General features: G+C 41.0%; 1 protein-coding gene across 2 annotated transcripts in view; it reads left to right on the top strand.

Annotated features, from left to right (window-relative positions):
- Nucleotides 1–13,869, top strand: part of IGSF9 (immunoglobulin superfamily member 9) — a 113,499-nt gene extending 99,630 nt beyond the window's left edge. For both annotated transcript variants that reach the window (XM_073566975.1, XM_073566976.1), the window contains exons 20-21: nucleotides 9,713–9,849; nucleotides 11,592–13,869. In XM_073566975.1, coding sequence (XP_073423076.1) covers nucleotides 9,713–9,849; nucleotides 11,592–11,812 — 358 coding nt within the window. In that variant the 3' untranslated portion in view covers nucleotides 11,813–13,869. The remainder of the gene's footprint in view (nucleotides 1–9,712; nucleotides 9,850–11,591) is intronic.
- Nucleotides 13,870–15,417: the final 1,548 nt, after the last annotated feature.

Here is a 15,417-nt window from a genome sequence, read left to right as displayed (position 1 = left end):
AGAGCTTAAATTTCTGAATAATATGTGCAACTGTAGTCACAGGAACATCAAGCTTCTTGGAGATGGTCTTATAACTTTTACCTTTAACATGTTTGTCAATAATTTTCTTTCTAATCTCCTGAGACAACTCTTTCGCTTCCTCTGGTCCAAGTTGATACACACCATGTCACCAAACAGCACAGTGAGTATCTGTAGCCTCTATTCAGTCCCATTCATTGATTCCAAGATTGTAGACACCTGTGATGCTAATTAGTGGACACACCTTGATTTAACATGTCCTTTTGTCTTATTATTTTCAGGGGTACCATCATTTCTGTCCAGACCCATTTCATGAGTTTTATTTTTTTTAAAAGTAAAATTTTGTGGAAGCATGGTTGGAAAGCAATGTATGACTTTTATTTGTTCATTTTCATAGATTTTTTATTTATTATTACTTTTCTCAGATTCAATTTATTTCTGTGACCATTGTGGATTTTTCTGTCATTAAACGAGGGGTACCAATAATTTTGACCAAGTGTGTAACTACTATAATACTTCTCCCTATGTACAAGAATATAACTATTATAATACTGCCCCTTTGTACAGGAATATAACTACTATAATACTGCCCCCTATGTACAAGAATATAACTACTATAATACTGTCACTATATACAAGAATATAACTACTATAATACTGCCCCCTATGTGCAGGAATATAGCTACTATAATAATTGTCAAACACCTGGGGCCGATGATGATGACTGGCTGAGTGGAGTTAATGACTGGATATAAGGCTGCCGACGCCCTTCTGGCCTGCGGGTGATTTCTCTGTGGACTTCTAGGAAACCAGTCTGATTCCTGCTCTAAAGCTAAGATTTCTGCTTTGCCTTTTTGCATTAGTGTTTTGCTTTCCTTGCTTTTCTGGATTCTGCCATTCCCTGCTGGGGTGAGCTGAATCTACTTTTGCCTGTTGCTCTGTCTTCAGAATATTCCTGAGTACTGACATGGCTTTTTTGAAGCCTAGCGTCTTCAGGGCCTTTTTACTGTCAGTTTGTTGGCTCTTATTTTCATAGGGTTTTTCACGGATTGCAGACAGCAGCCTTCCTGTCCTTTCTTATCTAAGCTAGCATGGGCTTGCTCAGTCTATCTTTCTGTCTGTGTTTTGTTCTTTCTTCTTGCTTCACCGTCATTATATGTGGGGGGCTGCCTTTTGCTTTGGGGTCTGCTCTGGGGCAGTTTAGATTTCCCTTTCTGTCTTTAGGCTATGTAGTCCTCCGGCAGTGATCGAGGGGCCTAGGGCATCGTAGGAGCCCCCCACGGCTACTGCTAGTTGTGTTGATAGGTTCAGGGGTCTGCAATCCGATAGCTGCCAACTTCTCTGGTTTTCTGGACTTAGCTAGCATTTCTATTTTTGCCTCCTACGGTGACTCAATCATAACACTGCCCCCCATGTACAAGAATATAACTACTGCAATACTGCTCCTATGTACAGGAATATAACTACTATAATACTGCCCCCTATGTACAAGAATATAACTACTATAATACTGCTCTCTAATTACAAGAATATAACTACTATAATACTGCTCCCTATGTACAAGAATATAACTACTATAATACTGCTCCTATGTACAAGAATATAACTACTATAATACTGGCCCCTGTGTACAAGAATATAACTACTGTAATACCGCTCCTATGTACAAGAATATAACTACTATAATACCGCTCCTATGTACTAGAGTATAGCTACTATAATACTGCCCCCTATGTACAAGAATATAACTACTATAATACTGCTCTCTATTTAGAAGAATATAACTACTATAATACTTCTCCCTATGTACAAGAATATAACTACTATAATACTGCTCATATGTACAAGAATATAACTACTATAATACTGGCCCCTGTGTACAAGAATATAACTACTATAATACTGCTCCTATGTACAAGAATATAACTACTATAATACCGCTCCTATGTACAAGATAATACTGCCTACAATACGCAAAATAGCACAAGCGAAAAGCCATAAAACTTTCGGAACAAGGTAATTAGGAGTGTTGAGACCAACATTGAACTTCTTAGCCACAACCATAAACATTACATTTGGAGAGAGGTCAACAAGGCCTATGATGAAAGGCACACCATTCCTACTGTAAAGCACGGAGGTGGATCGCTGATGTTGTGGGGATGTGTGAGTTACAAAGGAACATGAAACTTGGTCAAAGTTAAAGGAAAGATGAATACAGCACTTTATCAGCAAATACTGGAGGCAAATTTGCAATCATCAGCCCGGAAGCTGTGCATGGGACATACTTGGACGTTCCAACATGATAACGATCCAAAACACAAGACCAAGTCGACCTATCATTGGCTACAGCAGAACAAAGTGAAGGTTCTGAAGTGGCCATCTCAGTCTCCTAAGCTCAGTATCATTGAGCCTCTCTGAGGAAATCTCAAGCGCGCAGTTCATGCTAGACAGCCCAGGAATTTACAGGAACTGGAGTAATTTTGCCAAGAAGAGTGGCCAGCTTTACCATCTGAGAAAATAAAGAACCTTATCCACAATTACCACAAAAGACTTCAAGCTGTCATTGATGTTAGAGGGAGCAATACACAGTATTAAAGGGGTTGTCCGGGCTTTTCACATAATCTCCGTGCATATCTGGGCTGCAGAATGCTGACAATAAGTAATTTACCTTCTGTGGCGAGTTTGCAGGGTTTCCAAGATATGATCTCTTGCTTCTAAGAAAACCGTCCAGGGGGGGGTGTTCTGGCATTGAAATGAGAACTGGTCGTTTCCTCCTACTCTACTAAAAACCTGCCCTCTATAGCAACAACCCCACCTTCCATAGCAACAGGCCCTCCCCGACCACATGAACAAGCCCTCCTCACACAGTAACAAATCCTCCCCCTCTAGCAGCCTTAGTGCAGAGAGCAGGGCCACCCAGCTGCTCCTCCCCCAGACACACACTGAACAGTGATCTATGGAAATTGAAACTATTGAGGAGGAAACGACCAGTTCTCATTTCAATGACAGAACACACCCCCCCTGGACGTTTTTCATAGAAGCAAGAGATCATATCTGCAAACTGGCCACAGAAGGTAAATTTTATTTATTGTCAACATTCTGCAGCCCAGATATGCACTGAGATTATGTGAAAAGCCCGGCAAAAACTAAGAGACCACTTTAAAACGTTCAGTTTCTCTGATTTTTCTCGTTATAGGTATATTTCTGAGTAAATGTAAATTGCTCATATATATATATATATATATATATATATATATATATATATATATATATATATATATATATACACATACGCCTTATCGTGTCTGTCTGTAACCGAAATCGCGGGCTGCTGATTGGTCGCAGCCGCCAGGCCGCAACCAATCAGCGACAGGCGCGGCTGTTTGTAGCGCAGGCCTTAATCTGTAAAGAAGAGAGTTAAAATAAAAAAAGTTATTCTCACCTTCCGACGGCCTCCTGTCATCTTTCCACGCGCCCGGCCTCGCGTTCCCAGTAATGCTTTGCGGCTTAGACCGCTGATGACATCGCTCGCGAGAGCGAGAAAGAAGACCGACGTCATCAACGGTCTAAGCCGCAAAGCATTACTGGGAACGCGAGGCCGGGCACGTGGAAAGAAGACAGGAGGCCGTCGGAAGGTGAGAATAACTTTTTTTTTTTTATTTTTTAATATTTTTGTACAGGGCCGCTGCAGTGATTGGTCGCGGCAACAGGGCCGCGTTGCTAATTGGTCGCGGACAGAGGGCCGCGACGCTGATTGGTCGCGGCTACACGGAAAGGGGGGTGAGGGGACCATGCATACCAGGATTGGGGGGTGAGGGGACCATGCATACCAGGATAGGGGGTTGAGGGGACCATACATACCAGGATTGGGGGGTGAGGGGACCATGCATACCAAGAAAGGGGGGTGAGGGGACCATGCATACCAGGATTGGGGGGTGAGGGGACCATGCATACCAGGATAGGGGGTTAAGGGGACCATGCATACCAGGATAGGGGGTTAAGGGGACCATGCATACCAGGATAGGGGGTTAAGGGGACCATGTATACCAAGAAAGGGGGGTGAGGGGACCATGCATACCAGGATAGGGGGGTGAGGGGACCATGCATACCAGGATAGGGGGGTGAGGGGACCATGCATACCAGGAAAGGGGGGTGAGGAGACCATGCATATCATGATGGGGTGAGAGGACCATGCATACCTCAAAAGGGGGGGTAAGAGGACCATGCATACCAGGATTGGGGGGTGAGGGGACCATGCATATCAGGAAAGGGGGGTGAGGGGACCATGCATACCAGGAAAGGGGGGTGAGGATACCATGCATACCAGGATTGGGGGGTGAGGAAACCATACATACCAGGAAAGGGGGGTGACGGTGAGCATACATACCAGGATTGGGGTGTGAGAGGACCATGCATACCAAGAAAGGGGGGTGAGGGGACCATGCATACCAGGATTGGGGGGTGAGGGGACCATGCATACCAGGATAGGGGGTTGAGGGGACCATGCATACCAGGATAGGGGGTTGAGGGGACCATGCATACCAGGATTGGGGGGTGAGGGGACCATGCATACCAAGAAAGGGGGGTGAGGGGACCATGCATACCAGGATAGGGGGGTGAGGGGACCATGCATACCAGGAAAGGGGGGTGAGGAGACCATGCATATCAGGATTGGGGGTGAGAGGACCATGCATACCAGGACTGGGGGGGTGAGGGGACCATGCATACCTCAAAAGGGGGGGTAAGAGGACCATGCATACCAGGATTGGGGGGTGAGGGGACCATGCATATCAGGAAAGGGGGGTGAGGGGACCATGCATACCAGGAAAGGGGGGTGAGGATACCATGCATACCAGGATTGGGGGGTGAGGAGACCATACATACCAGGAAAGGAGGGTGACGGTGAGCATACATACCAGGATTGGGGTGTGAGAGGACCATGCATACCAAGAAAGGGGGGGTGAGGGGACCATGCATACCCCGAAAGGGGAGTAAGAAGACCATGCATACCAGGAAAGAGAGGTGAGAGGACCATGCATTCCAGGATTGGGGGGTCGGGACCATGCATACCAGGATATGGGGGTTGAGGGGTAGCATGCATATCAGGAATGGGGGTGAGAGAACTATACATATCAGGATTGGGGGTGAGAGAACCATACATATCAGGATTGGGGGGTGCATTATTGCATTATTATTAAATCTTCAAAAATAAACTGCATATATATTCTAGAATACCCGATGTGTTAGAATCGGGCCACCATCTAGTTTATTCTATAAACTTCTGACAACATGTCTCCGAATTTCAAAGCAATAAATTTTGTATTTTTTTTTCTGACAAAGAAAAATGGTCAAAATTAAAAAAAACAACAGTGCTTTCAGACCTCAAATAATGCAAAGAAAACAAGTTCATAATCATTTAGAAACAACAATACTAATGTTTCAACTCAGGAAGAGTTCAGAAATCAATATTTTGTGGAATAACCATGATTGTTAATCACAGCTTTCATGCGTCTCGGCATGCTTGCCACCCGTCTTTCACACTGCTTCTGGCACAAAAATGTAAGCAGATCTTCTTTGTTTGATGGCTTGTGACTATTCATCTTCCTCTTGATTACATTCCAGAGGTTTTCAATGGGGTTCAAGTCTAGAGATTGGGCTGCCCATCACAGGGTTTTGATGTGGTGGTCTCTTAATTTTTGCCAGAGTTGTATATATACTGGTATATATAATGTAGTGTATATATGTATAATAAATATATAACAAATATTGTGCATCCCAAATTGAAGAAAAACCAGTATATACAGGGCCGGCGATAGCTTGGGCTACATTATATTCTATGGGGAGGTGGGCTGTGTTATCTATGGGGGTACATTATATTCTATGGGAAGATGACTGTTTAATATTCTATGTGGGGGTACATTATATTCTGTGGGGAGGTGGGCTGTATTATATTCTACACTACTGTTCAAAAGTTTAGGGTCACTTGGAAATTTCCTTATTTTTGAAAGAAAAGCACAGTTTTTTCCAATGTAGCTTACTTTAAATGATTCAGAAATACATTCTATACATTGTTAATGTGGTAAATGACTATTCTAGCTGCAAACATCTGGTTTGTAATGCAATATCTTCATCGGTGTACAGAGGCCCATTTCCAACAACCATCACTCCAGTGTTCTTATGGTACTTTGTGTTTGCTAATTGTGTAAGAAGGCTAATGGATGGTTAGAATACCCTTGAAAACCCTTGTGCAAGTATGTTAGCACAGCTGAAAACAGTTTGGCTGATTAGAGAAGATATAAACCTGACCTTCCTTTGAGCTAGTTGAGAATCTGGAGCATTACATTTGTTGGTTCCATTAAACTCTCAAAATGGCCAGAAAAAAAAGAACTTTCATGTGAAACTCGACAGTCTATTCTTGTTCTTAGAAATGAAGGCTATTCTATTTGAGAAATTGCCAAGAAACTGAAGATTTCCTACAGCGGTGTGTACTACTACTTTCAGAGGAGAGCATAAACAGTCTCTAACCAGAGCAGAAAGAGAAGTGGGAGGCCCCGCTGCACAACTGAGCAACAAGACAAGTACATTAGAGTTTGTAGTTTGAGAAATTGATGCCTCACAGGTCCTCAACTGGCAGCTTCATTAAATAGTACATGCAAAACGCCAGTGTCAACGTCTACAGTGAAGAGGCGACTCCGGGATGCTGGCCTTCAGGGCAGAGTGGCAAAGAAAAAGCCATATCTGAGACTGGCTAATAAAAGGAAAAGATTAATATGGGCAAAAGAACACAGATATTGGACAGAAGAAGATTGGAAAAAAGTGTTATGGACAGACGAATCCAAGTTTGAGGTGTTTGGATCACACAGAAGAACATTTGTGAGACGCAGAACAACTGAAAAGATGCTGGAAGAGTGCTTGATGCCATCTGTCAAGCATGGTGGAGGTAATGTGATGGTCTGGGGTCGCTTTGGTGCTGGTAAAGTGGGAGATTTGTACAAGGTAAAAGGGATTTTGAATAAGGAAGGCTATCACTCCATTTTGCAATGCCATGCCATACCCTGTGGACAGCGCTTGATTGGAGCCAATTTCATCCTACAACAGGACAATGACCCAAAGCACACCTCCAAATTATGCAAGAACTATTTAGGGAAGAAGCAGGCAGCTGGTATTCTATCTGTATTGGAGTGGCCAGCGCAGTCACCAGATCTCAACCCCATTCAGCTGTTGTGGGAGCAGCTTGACCGTGTGGTACGTAAAAAGTGCCCATCAAGCCAAACCAACTTGTGGGAGGGGCTTCTGGAAGCATGGGGTGAAATTTCTCCAGATTACCTCAGTAAATTAACTGCTAGAATGCCAAAGGTCTGCAATGCTGTAATTGCTGCAAAGGGAGCATTCTTTGACAAAATCAAAGTTTGAAAGAGAAAATTATTATTTCAAATAAAAATCTTTTTTTTTGAGCCTTGTCAATGTCTGGACGAGATTTTAAATTCATTTGGCAACTCATTTGATTAATAAAAGTATGAGTTTTATTGAGAAACACAAAATTGTCTAAGTGACCCCAAACGTTTGAACAGTAGTGTGCATTATATTATATGGGGAGGTGAGCTGTGTTATCTATGGGAGTACATTATATTCTATGGGGAGGTGGGCTGTATTATATTTTATGGGGGGTACATTATATTATATGGGGAGGTGAGCTGTGTTATTTATGGGAGTACATTATATTCTATGGGGAGGTGGGCTGTATTCTATGGGGGGTACATTATATTCTATGGGGAGGTGGACTGTATTATAATCTATGCGGGGTACATTATATTCTATGGGGGGTGGGCTGTATTATATTCTATGGGAGTACATGATATTCTGTGGGGAGGTGGGCCGTATTTTATTCTATGGTGGTACATTATATTCTATGGGGAGATGGGCTGTTATATTCAGTGGGGGGTACATTATATTCTAAGGGGAGGTGGGCTGTGTTATTCTATGGGGGTACATTATATTCTATGGTGAGGTGGGCTGTATTATATTCTATGGGAGTACATTATATTCTATGGGGAGGTGGGCTGTATTATATTCTATGAGGGGTGATTGCATCATCCTATATGAGGGGGGCTACATTGTATTATTGAATTCTATAGGGGCTGCATTATATTGTATGGGGGACTCATTATACTCTTAGGGGCTGCATTATACTCTGTGAGGGGGCTACCATATATTATATGGAGGGGCTGCATTATACTATGAGGGGGGCTGCATTATATTCTATGGGGGTTACATTATATTGTATAGCGGGGCTGCATTATGCTCAGGGGGCTACATTATATTCTGTGGAGTGGCTGCATTATACTCTGTGGGGTGGCAGCATTATACTATATGTGGGCTGCATTACACTGTATCGAGGACTATGGGGAATATATTATACTATATGAAGAACTATGGGGTGCATTATACTATGGGAAGTGAATTGTACATGGATGACTATGGCGGTGCATTATACTAAATGGAGCATTATGAGGAGTGTATTATACTATATGGAGGACTGAGTAGTGTATTTTAATATATGGAGGACTATGAGGAGTGTATTATACTATATGGAGGACTCAGGAGTGTATTATACTATATGGAGGACTGAGGAGTGTATTTCAATATATGGAGGACTATAAGGAGTGTATTATACTATATGGAGGACTGAGTAGTGTATTTTAACATATGGAGGACTATGAGGAGTGTATTATACTATATGGAAGACTGAAGAGTGTATTATACTATATGGAGAACTAAGGAGTGTATTATACTATATGGAGGACTATGGGGAGTGTATAATACTATATGGAGCACTATGAGGTGTGTATTATACTATAAGGAGGTCTGAACAGTGTATTTTAATATATGGAGGACTATGAGAAGTATATTATACTATATGGAGGACTATGGGGAGTGTATAATACTATATGGAGCACTATGAGGTGTGTATTATACTATAAGGAGGACTCAACAGTGTATTTTAATATATGGAGGACTATGAGAAGTATATTATACTATAAGGAGGACTGAGGAGTGTATTAATATATGGAGGACTATGAGGAGTGTATTATACTATATGGATGACTATGGGTAGTGTATAATACTATATGGAGGACTGAGGAGTGTATTATACTATGTGGAGGATTATGGGGCACGTTATATCATATGGAGGACTATGGGGTGTGCATTTTACAATATGGAGGACTGTGGTGCACATGTGGAGGACTATGGGGTGTATTATACTAAACAAGCAAAATGCCTCATATTCATCGAGCGATTGGATTGTTTATGCTGCAACAAAAATCATTGTTCTCAGCAGCGCATCGCCTGTGTAAACTGTAGATATGCTGCTCATAAGACGATACTGTATGGGGGCAGATTGATCTAATAGTGATTGTTCTGTTCCTATTATTCTTTCTCAGTTGGTGTAACAAGGCCGGGAAACAAGCGAACAACTTCAATATTGTCGATCACATTCGTTTAGCGGCCTGAACTCAGCGCATGTAACTACAACAGAAATGCTTCTGTGTGATGTACAATATGTTAGCATTTGGGGCCCCATTTTAAACTTTTGCCTAGGGCCCCACTTTGCCTAAAACCAGCCCTGAGTATATATAACATTTTCTTCAAGCTTATCCTAGTAATTGATAACAAGTGCTTGTGTTTTGTACAGGAGGAATACATCTGTCGATGAGAACTATGAATGGGACTCAGAGTTTACCCTTGAAGTTGATCTTATGGATGCTCTCCAAATCTATCGTAGCGGTAACAGTGGCCAAACCATCTCTGCAGGAAAGGTAGAAAGACAAAGTGAGTGAATCATTATCTATGTTACTATCGCTATGATCTGCAGAACATGTTATAATAGGAGTGCCTTTAACCATTGTTTGGAAAATACAATGTTTCTGGCTATGCCAAATAGATTTTTCCATTCGTTTACTTGCAGTCTGTGGAGTAACCAGGCCATGTGACAGTATTAAGTGCTGTCAAACTGAATTAACATATGAGCTTCTGAACACTTGCGAGCATGGAGTCATGCGGGTTTTCATAAAATATGGGTTAACTACAGAGATCATAGAAGCCTCCCACTCCAAAACAGAAGGAATCTATTATCAGAAATCTTAGGCTCTCCCATGGTTGTTGGAATTGCCAGGATATCCTGATCAGAGGTCCTGCAAATTCCCACAAAAGAAAAAATATATATTTTGGTTGAGAGTTTAGTCTAAAGGTCACTGCCACCTGATGAACACGGATATACACCGTTGAAACGCGTTGTGGATAGCAGTAAATGAAGATTTAAATAACCTCATCTGTGTCCTTCGCGCTCCCTTGTGACCGGGTTTTTCCATTCATCACTCCGTCTGCTCCTCTCCCGAGGTACCTGACCGGAGCTGCAGTGGACCTCTCTTAATTGGCCGCCTGCCTGGCGCTCCATCTAGACCGTCCTTTCTGATTTTGCCTGCTTCAAGAAGGTCGCTCTGACAGAGTTTGTAACACAGTTTATTTGTCTTTTTCTAAACTTCACTAAGCTGATTGATGATCGCATCAAAGTTCAGCTCAACTTTGATGTGGTTTGTGTTCATAAAGCCGCATAAAGTTCAGAAAAAGATAGGTAAGCCATTTTTCTCAGCAGCACTACTCCTGTTTACACAAAATGATGTGCTGCCATGAACGATGATCTTTTGTGCAAATCAAAAGATAATTTCAACCGACAAACTAACGTTTTGTGCTTAGACAAGACTATCGTGAGCCAGTCAGGAACACAGGGAACATGTAAAAAAAATTAGCACCATTTGACTTTTAAAGGTATCCAGTTGGAAAAATTATGCGTTGCATGGAAATAAAAACAAAGAAGACATGGCTGTATTTTAACAAGACCTGTGACTTACAATATCTCAAAAGGGTTTTACAAGAAAAACATGAGTCTGTGTGTAATTACAGTAATCGTTCCTTGGGGATATGGAGCCTCCCTTGCCAAAGAGAAAGCGGCTTAGAAATTTTCCATCCCCTCATATTCTCGGTGACAAGCTTATTGTCCATTGAATTTATCTATATTTCTATTGCTTGATCATGGTATTATGAGATGAGACAAAATGTACAAATAGGGTCATGACTCGACAGGGCTTAGATGTTACACATAATACTGTCAACATATTCAGTTGCATTGGTCTCTCAACCGGTGGATTTTACAAGAAATAAGAATTAGATTACTTGTTTATGTTCCAGAAAAATACCATCCGAATAGATTCAAAGTTATCTTGCAGATGTCCTGAAAGTGTTGGCAATATCAAACCCTCATGTTTATGCAACTTCATCAGACCCTACTTCTGGATTTAATATAGAATACGTAGGATGTGAAGGAGATTTCCTGTCAGATATATCTCCGTCAAGTTCCTTACATAGACTGTTAGACTGTCTACAGAGGAAATAACTTGTTGTGAAGGTATGAGAACACTAATTGTACATAGATCTAGTAAGATGTTGGACAGATCAAGCTTCATGTGTGTAGTAATTGATGAATTTCACAGCTAAAACTTTTTTCTCCTGTGCAGATGTAAAACTCCCTTCAGAGGTGGCTCCATGCCCGGCTGGTTCGGGACTGGTGGATTCAATGGACAGTCGATACCCTCAGGCTTTATCCAGCCCAGAAGAACGTTGTGCAGCCTTGAAGGAGGAATTTTTAGAATATCAAAGGCGCAGGCAGGCAGCACAGAAAATACACACAAGGAACAAGGACTACGAAGAATGTTTTGAACAAGCGACACTGTTATGACCCCCATTGCAGTTCCCTAGACTGGAACATTTTATGTGCAAGACCAGAAGGGACACTGTTATTAAGTTTGTTATCAGGGGTATTTCCATATCGCCTCTGAGTTTACCATCATGTTTACCAATACCAGCCAAATATACATCGGGGTTATTGTCGGTTAGTTCAGTGATATGGGATAAATAAATTCAACATCTGTGATCCCATAGCGGTCCCACATAATAAAAATACTGGCTACAGACCTTTACAATTTTTTTTATATAAAATATTCCAGATGTCTCTCAGGGGGACTTTTTCTAGTATTTTTTTCTTGTTGCCATTTGTTGCATTCTCAGACAGAGCTGAGAGGTGTGTTTTTACAGACACCTCCATACATGCATATTGATGTGAATGTTAGAATTGACCTTGACGCAAGCTTCTTTATTGGCTTTGAGGAGTTAGCCCCGAGGAGACAAAAGCAGCTGAAACCTTTCATCACTTTTCTTCTAAACACGGAATTGAAATCGGCCACATTTCCCCAAACCAATCTTTTTCAACTTAGCGCCTTCACTGCCAAAAGCCATGGTTTCTTCATTCAAAAAAAACTTCAAACACACTAGTGGAACTTTACTAATCCTTTCTAATATATACAAACAGTGTAAACTGAGTCTAAGTATGCACCTAAATTTATCACAGTGGCTCATGCTGGATGATAAATTTGGCACACCACAAGCCGTTTCTCTGTAGAGGTCAGCCACACTCCTTTGAGTAAGCTGTGAAAGGATTTTAAGCACATAGTAAATAGATCTAAAACTTGATGTGACAGTTGGCACCAAAATGTGCCAATATTTGGCGATTTTTTTTTGCCACATCCTAGATGCTCACACTATAGTAAATTGGCCCCCTATGGAGTCTACCAGGATTATTTTTGAAAAGTGGAAGTGTTGGCCATTGCAACGATTAAAATTACAGCTGTATGTTATAGATGCATAGGATGTTGATGTGAATACTAATTTTTGAATCACACTGGCCAAATTATCACTGTGCCTATGGCCATATTTTCACTCCCACTTGGGTGCGTAACTTGGGATATCACAGTACTTTATTTTGTATTTGACAAGTTGGTGTTAATTGCTTTGTGGATATATTTTTCAGATAATCCCATGAAAAATGTCCTACTTGGGCATGTGCTGGAAAATCAAGATAGACCCTTGATAAGTCTCCTTCACTATAAGGTGGCATTCAGACAGGTGAAATTCGGGTAAGGAAACCCATGGCCAGTCTGTGATTCATGGTCTGTGCTAATACCGATGAAGGCCTCCAGCACACAGTGACAGGTAGTGTTGTATGTCCTAAGTGCAGGCAGGCATTTGTAACCACTTAAACAAAACACTAAAGTGTCCCCAAGATAATATTTGGCACTTCAACCACAATTATATACACTCTAGGGCAATAAGACGTCACCAATTAGCCCCAAATGAAGCGAACCAACCAATGTATGTAATAAAATTACACAATTTTATTGGGTATCAAACAAACAGAAAAAAGCTACATATCCATATTCTCATAACATACCCCAAGGGGGCAAATGCACAGACCAAATAGAAACAAGGGAAAATAATTTTCTATTGATAAAAAATACATCAAAAAATGGATTCATATAATAACATAATACCCTAAATGGTTCATATTTCAATATCCCTACACCACCACTAGAATAGAATCCTTTACAGCAATATCTCAGTAAGCAGCATTATAAGGGGTAAACAGATCTAGCTCTCATAAAATGCCAGTGCATCATAAGCCTAAGCCCATCCCTTAATAAATGCCACACTAATAAATATAGCCAAATTGTAGTAGCAGTATAGCTTGTAATTACCTTAGCCAGAAAGTGGTGGTGATTATGGTCCAGTGCAATGACCCCCGTGCCCCGACGCGCGTTTCGCCCTCTTGCTTCTTCCGGGGGTGCCCACAGAACTGCCGCCAGAGAAAAGCTACTCAGGAAGGCAGCGATTAAAAGTGAAAAGACGTGGGATTCTATTCTAGTGGTGCTGTAGGGATATTGAAATATGAACCATTTAAGGTATTATGTTATTATATGAATCCATTTTTTGATGCATTTTTTATCAATAGAAAATTATTTTCCCTTGTTTCTATTTGGTCTGTGCATTTGCCCCCTTGGGGTATGTTATGAGAATATGGATATGTAGCTTTTTTCTGTTTGTTTGATACCCAATAAAATTGTGTAGTTTTATTACATACATTGGTTGGTTCGCTTCATTTGGGGCTAATTGGTGACGTCTTATTGCCCTAGAGTGTATATAATTGTAACCACTTAGTTGAGTATTAGCATTTTTTTGAGGCAGGCAAGTTATTCCAAAATTCTTTCTATATTACTATGTTACGACTCCATTAATCATCTATTAATCATGATTAATGGGGTGTTGTGCACACAGTATAATTTATATTATAACATAACTGTGGCTTTAAATTGAATTAAAGCCTTCAAAATTTGTGACAACCAGGAGACATAAGGTACAGTGTGCATCGCAGCTTTAAGATCATGATTTTCTTTTTCTGCTTCATATACTAGCAAATGTCCCTTTGCCCAGGCCCAGGATTAAGAGCAGATGTCTCTGCTTAATATACAGACTGGGTTTCCTCTAAAGAAGTGTCATCTGTATGATGATGTTATCAGATATACATTCAGTCCCTTCCTTTTCCAAACCCAATTAACAAATCACCAAAGGAGCAAAAGGGTCGCATATTGTTTTTTTTTTTTTATTTTATGCAAACTTGTTTATAAAAATGGGTGAATTATTAAAATTAAATCAGCAATTACAGTGTTATCGTAAGTAACATCCACCTACAATTTTGCATTGAGAATAGCTTTACATGGACAGGCTGGGAAGTGATACATGGACAGAAAAACCCAGAACAATTTTTGTTTAGACTATAATGTCTAAAACCCGGAAATCATCCTGTTACTGTAAGGTATTTTCTGTCACCATTCTGTTGACTCTCCTTATGTGGTTTATCATCTTTTATGCTATCTTTTCCATTGTTATTGTGAGTACTGTCATAATTATCTTTCTTATTCTGTTCTGGTATAATCTTTGTGGCTTTTTTTCCACATTTTTTTTATAGGCCTCTATACTCAGGGCATCCTCACCATGTCTTTTCACTTTTAATCGCTGCCTTCCCGAGTAGCTTTTCTCTGGCGGCAGTTCTGTGGGCCTTCTACTCGTCAAGCAGTCTATTCCCTCTACAATTACCCATCGAGTATTTTCACCAATACCCACCTATGCCAAATTAACTGTTGCTTTCTGCTCTTCAAATTTCCATGCCAAGGTTCATTTCTTTCTAATTTTCTCCATATCAACAAACCTCTCCAAAGGACCAGCTGTTTAAGACCACCCTTTTCAGTGCCATCATGTACTATGCATGTTACTTAAGAGGACCAACCCTCCAGAAGATTATTTTCCATTATGAGGTTCTTTCCTATATTTTCAGTCCTTTTCTGGACACCTCCACTCATCTGTTCATCCCATTCTTCACATGCAATCATTACTCCGACTCTTCACATGCTTCCCGTTCCTCAGTTCTTCTACACAGCATCTGTTCTCTTTGCA

This window comes from Dendrobates tinctorius, unplaced genomic scaffold, assembly GCF_039654945.1.
Source record: "Dendrobates tinctorius isolate UK_male_01 unplaced genomic scaffold, ASM3965494v1 ptg000019l, whole genome shotgun sequence".
In the NCBI taxonomy this organism is placed as follows: Eukaryota; Metazoa; Chordata; class Amphibia; order Anura; family Dendrobatidae; genus Dendrobates; species Dendrobates tinctorius.
The sequence above is the reverse complement of the archived record's forward strand: the minus strand, read 5'-3'. Positions and strand labels throughout refer to the sequence as shown.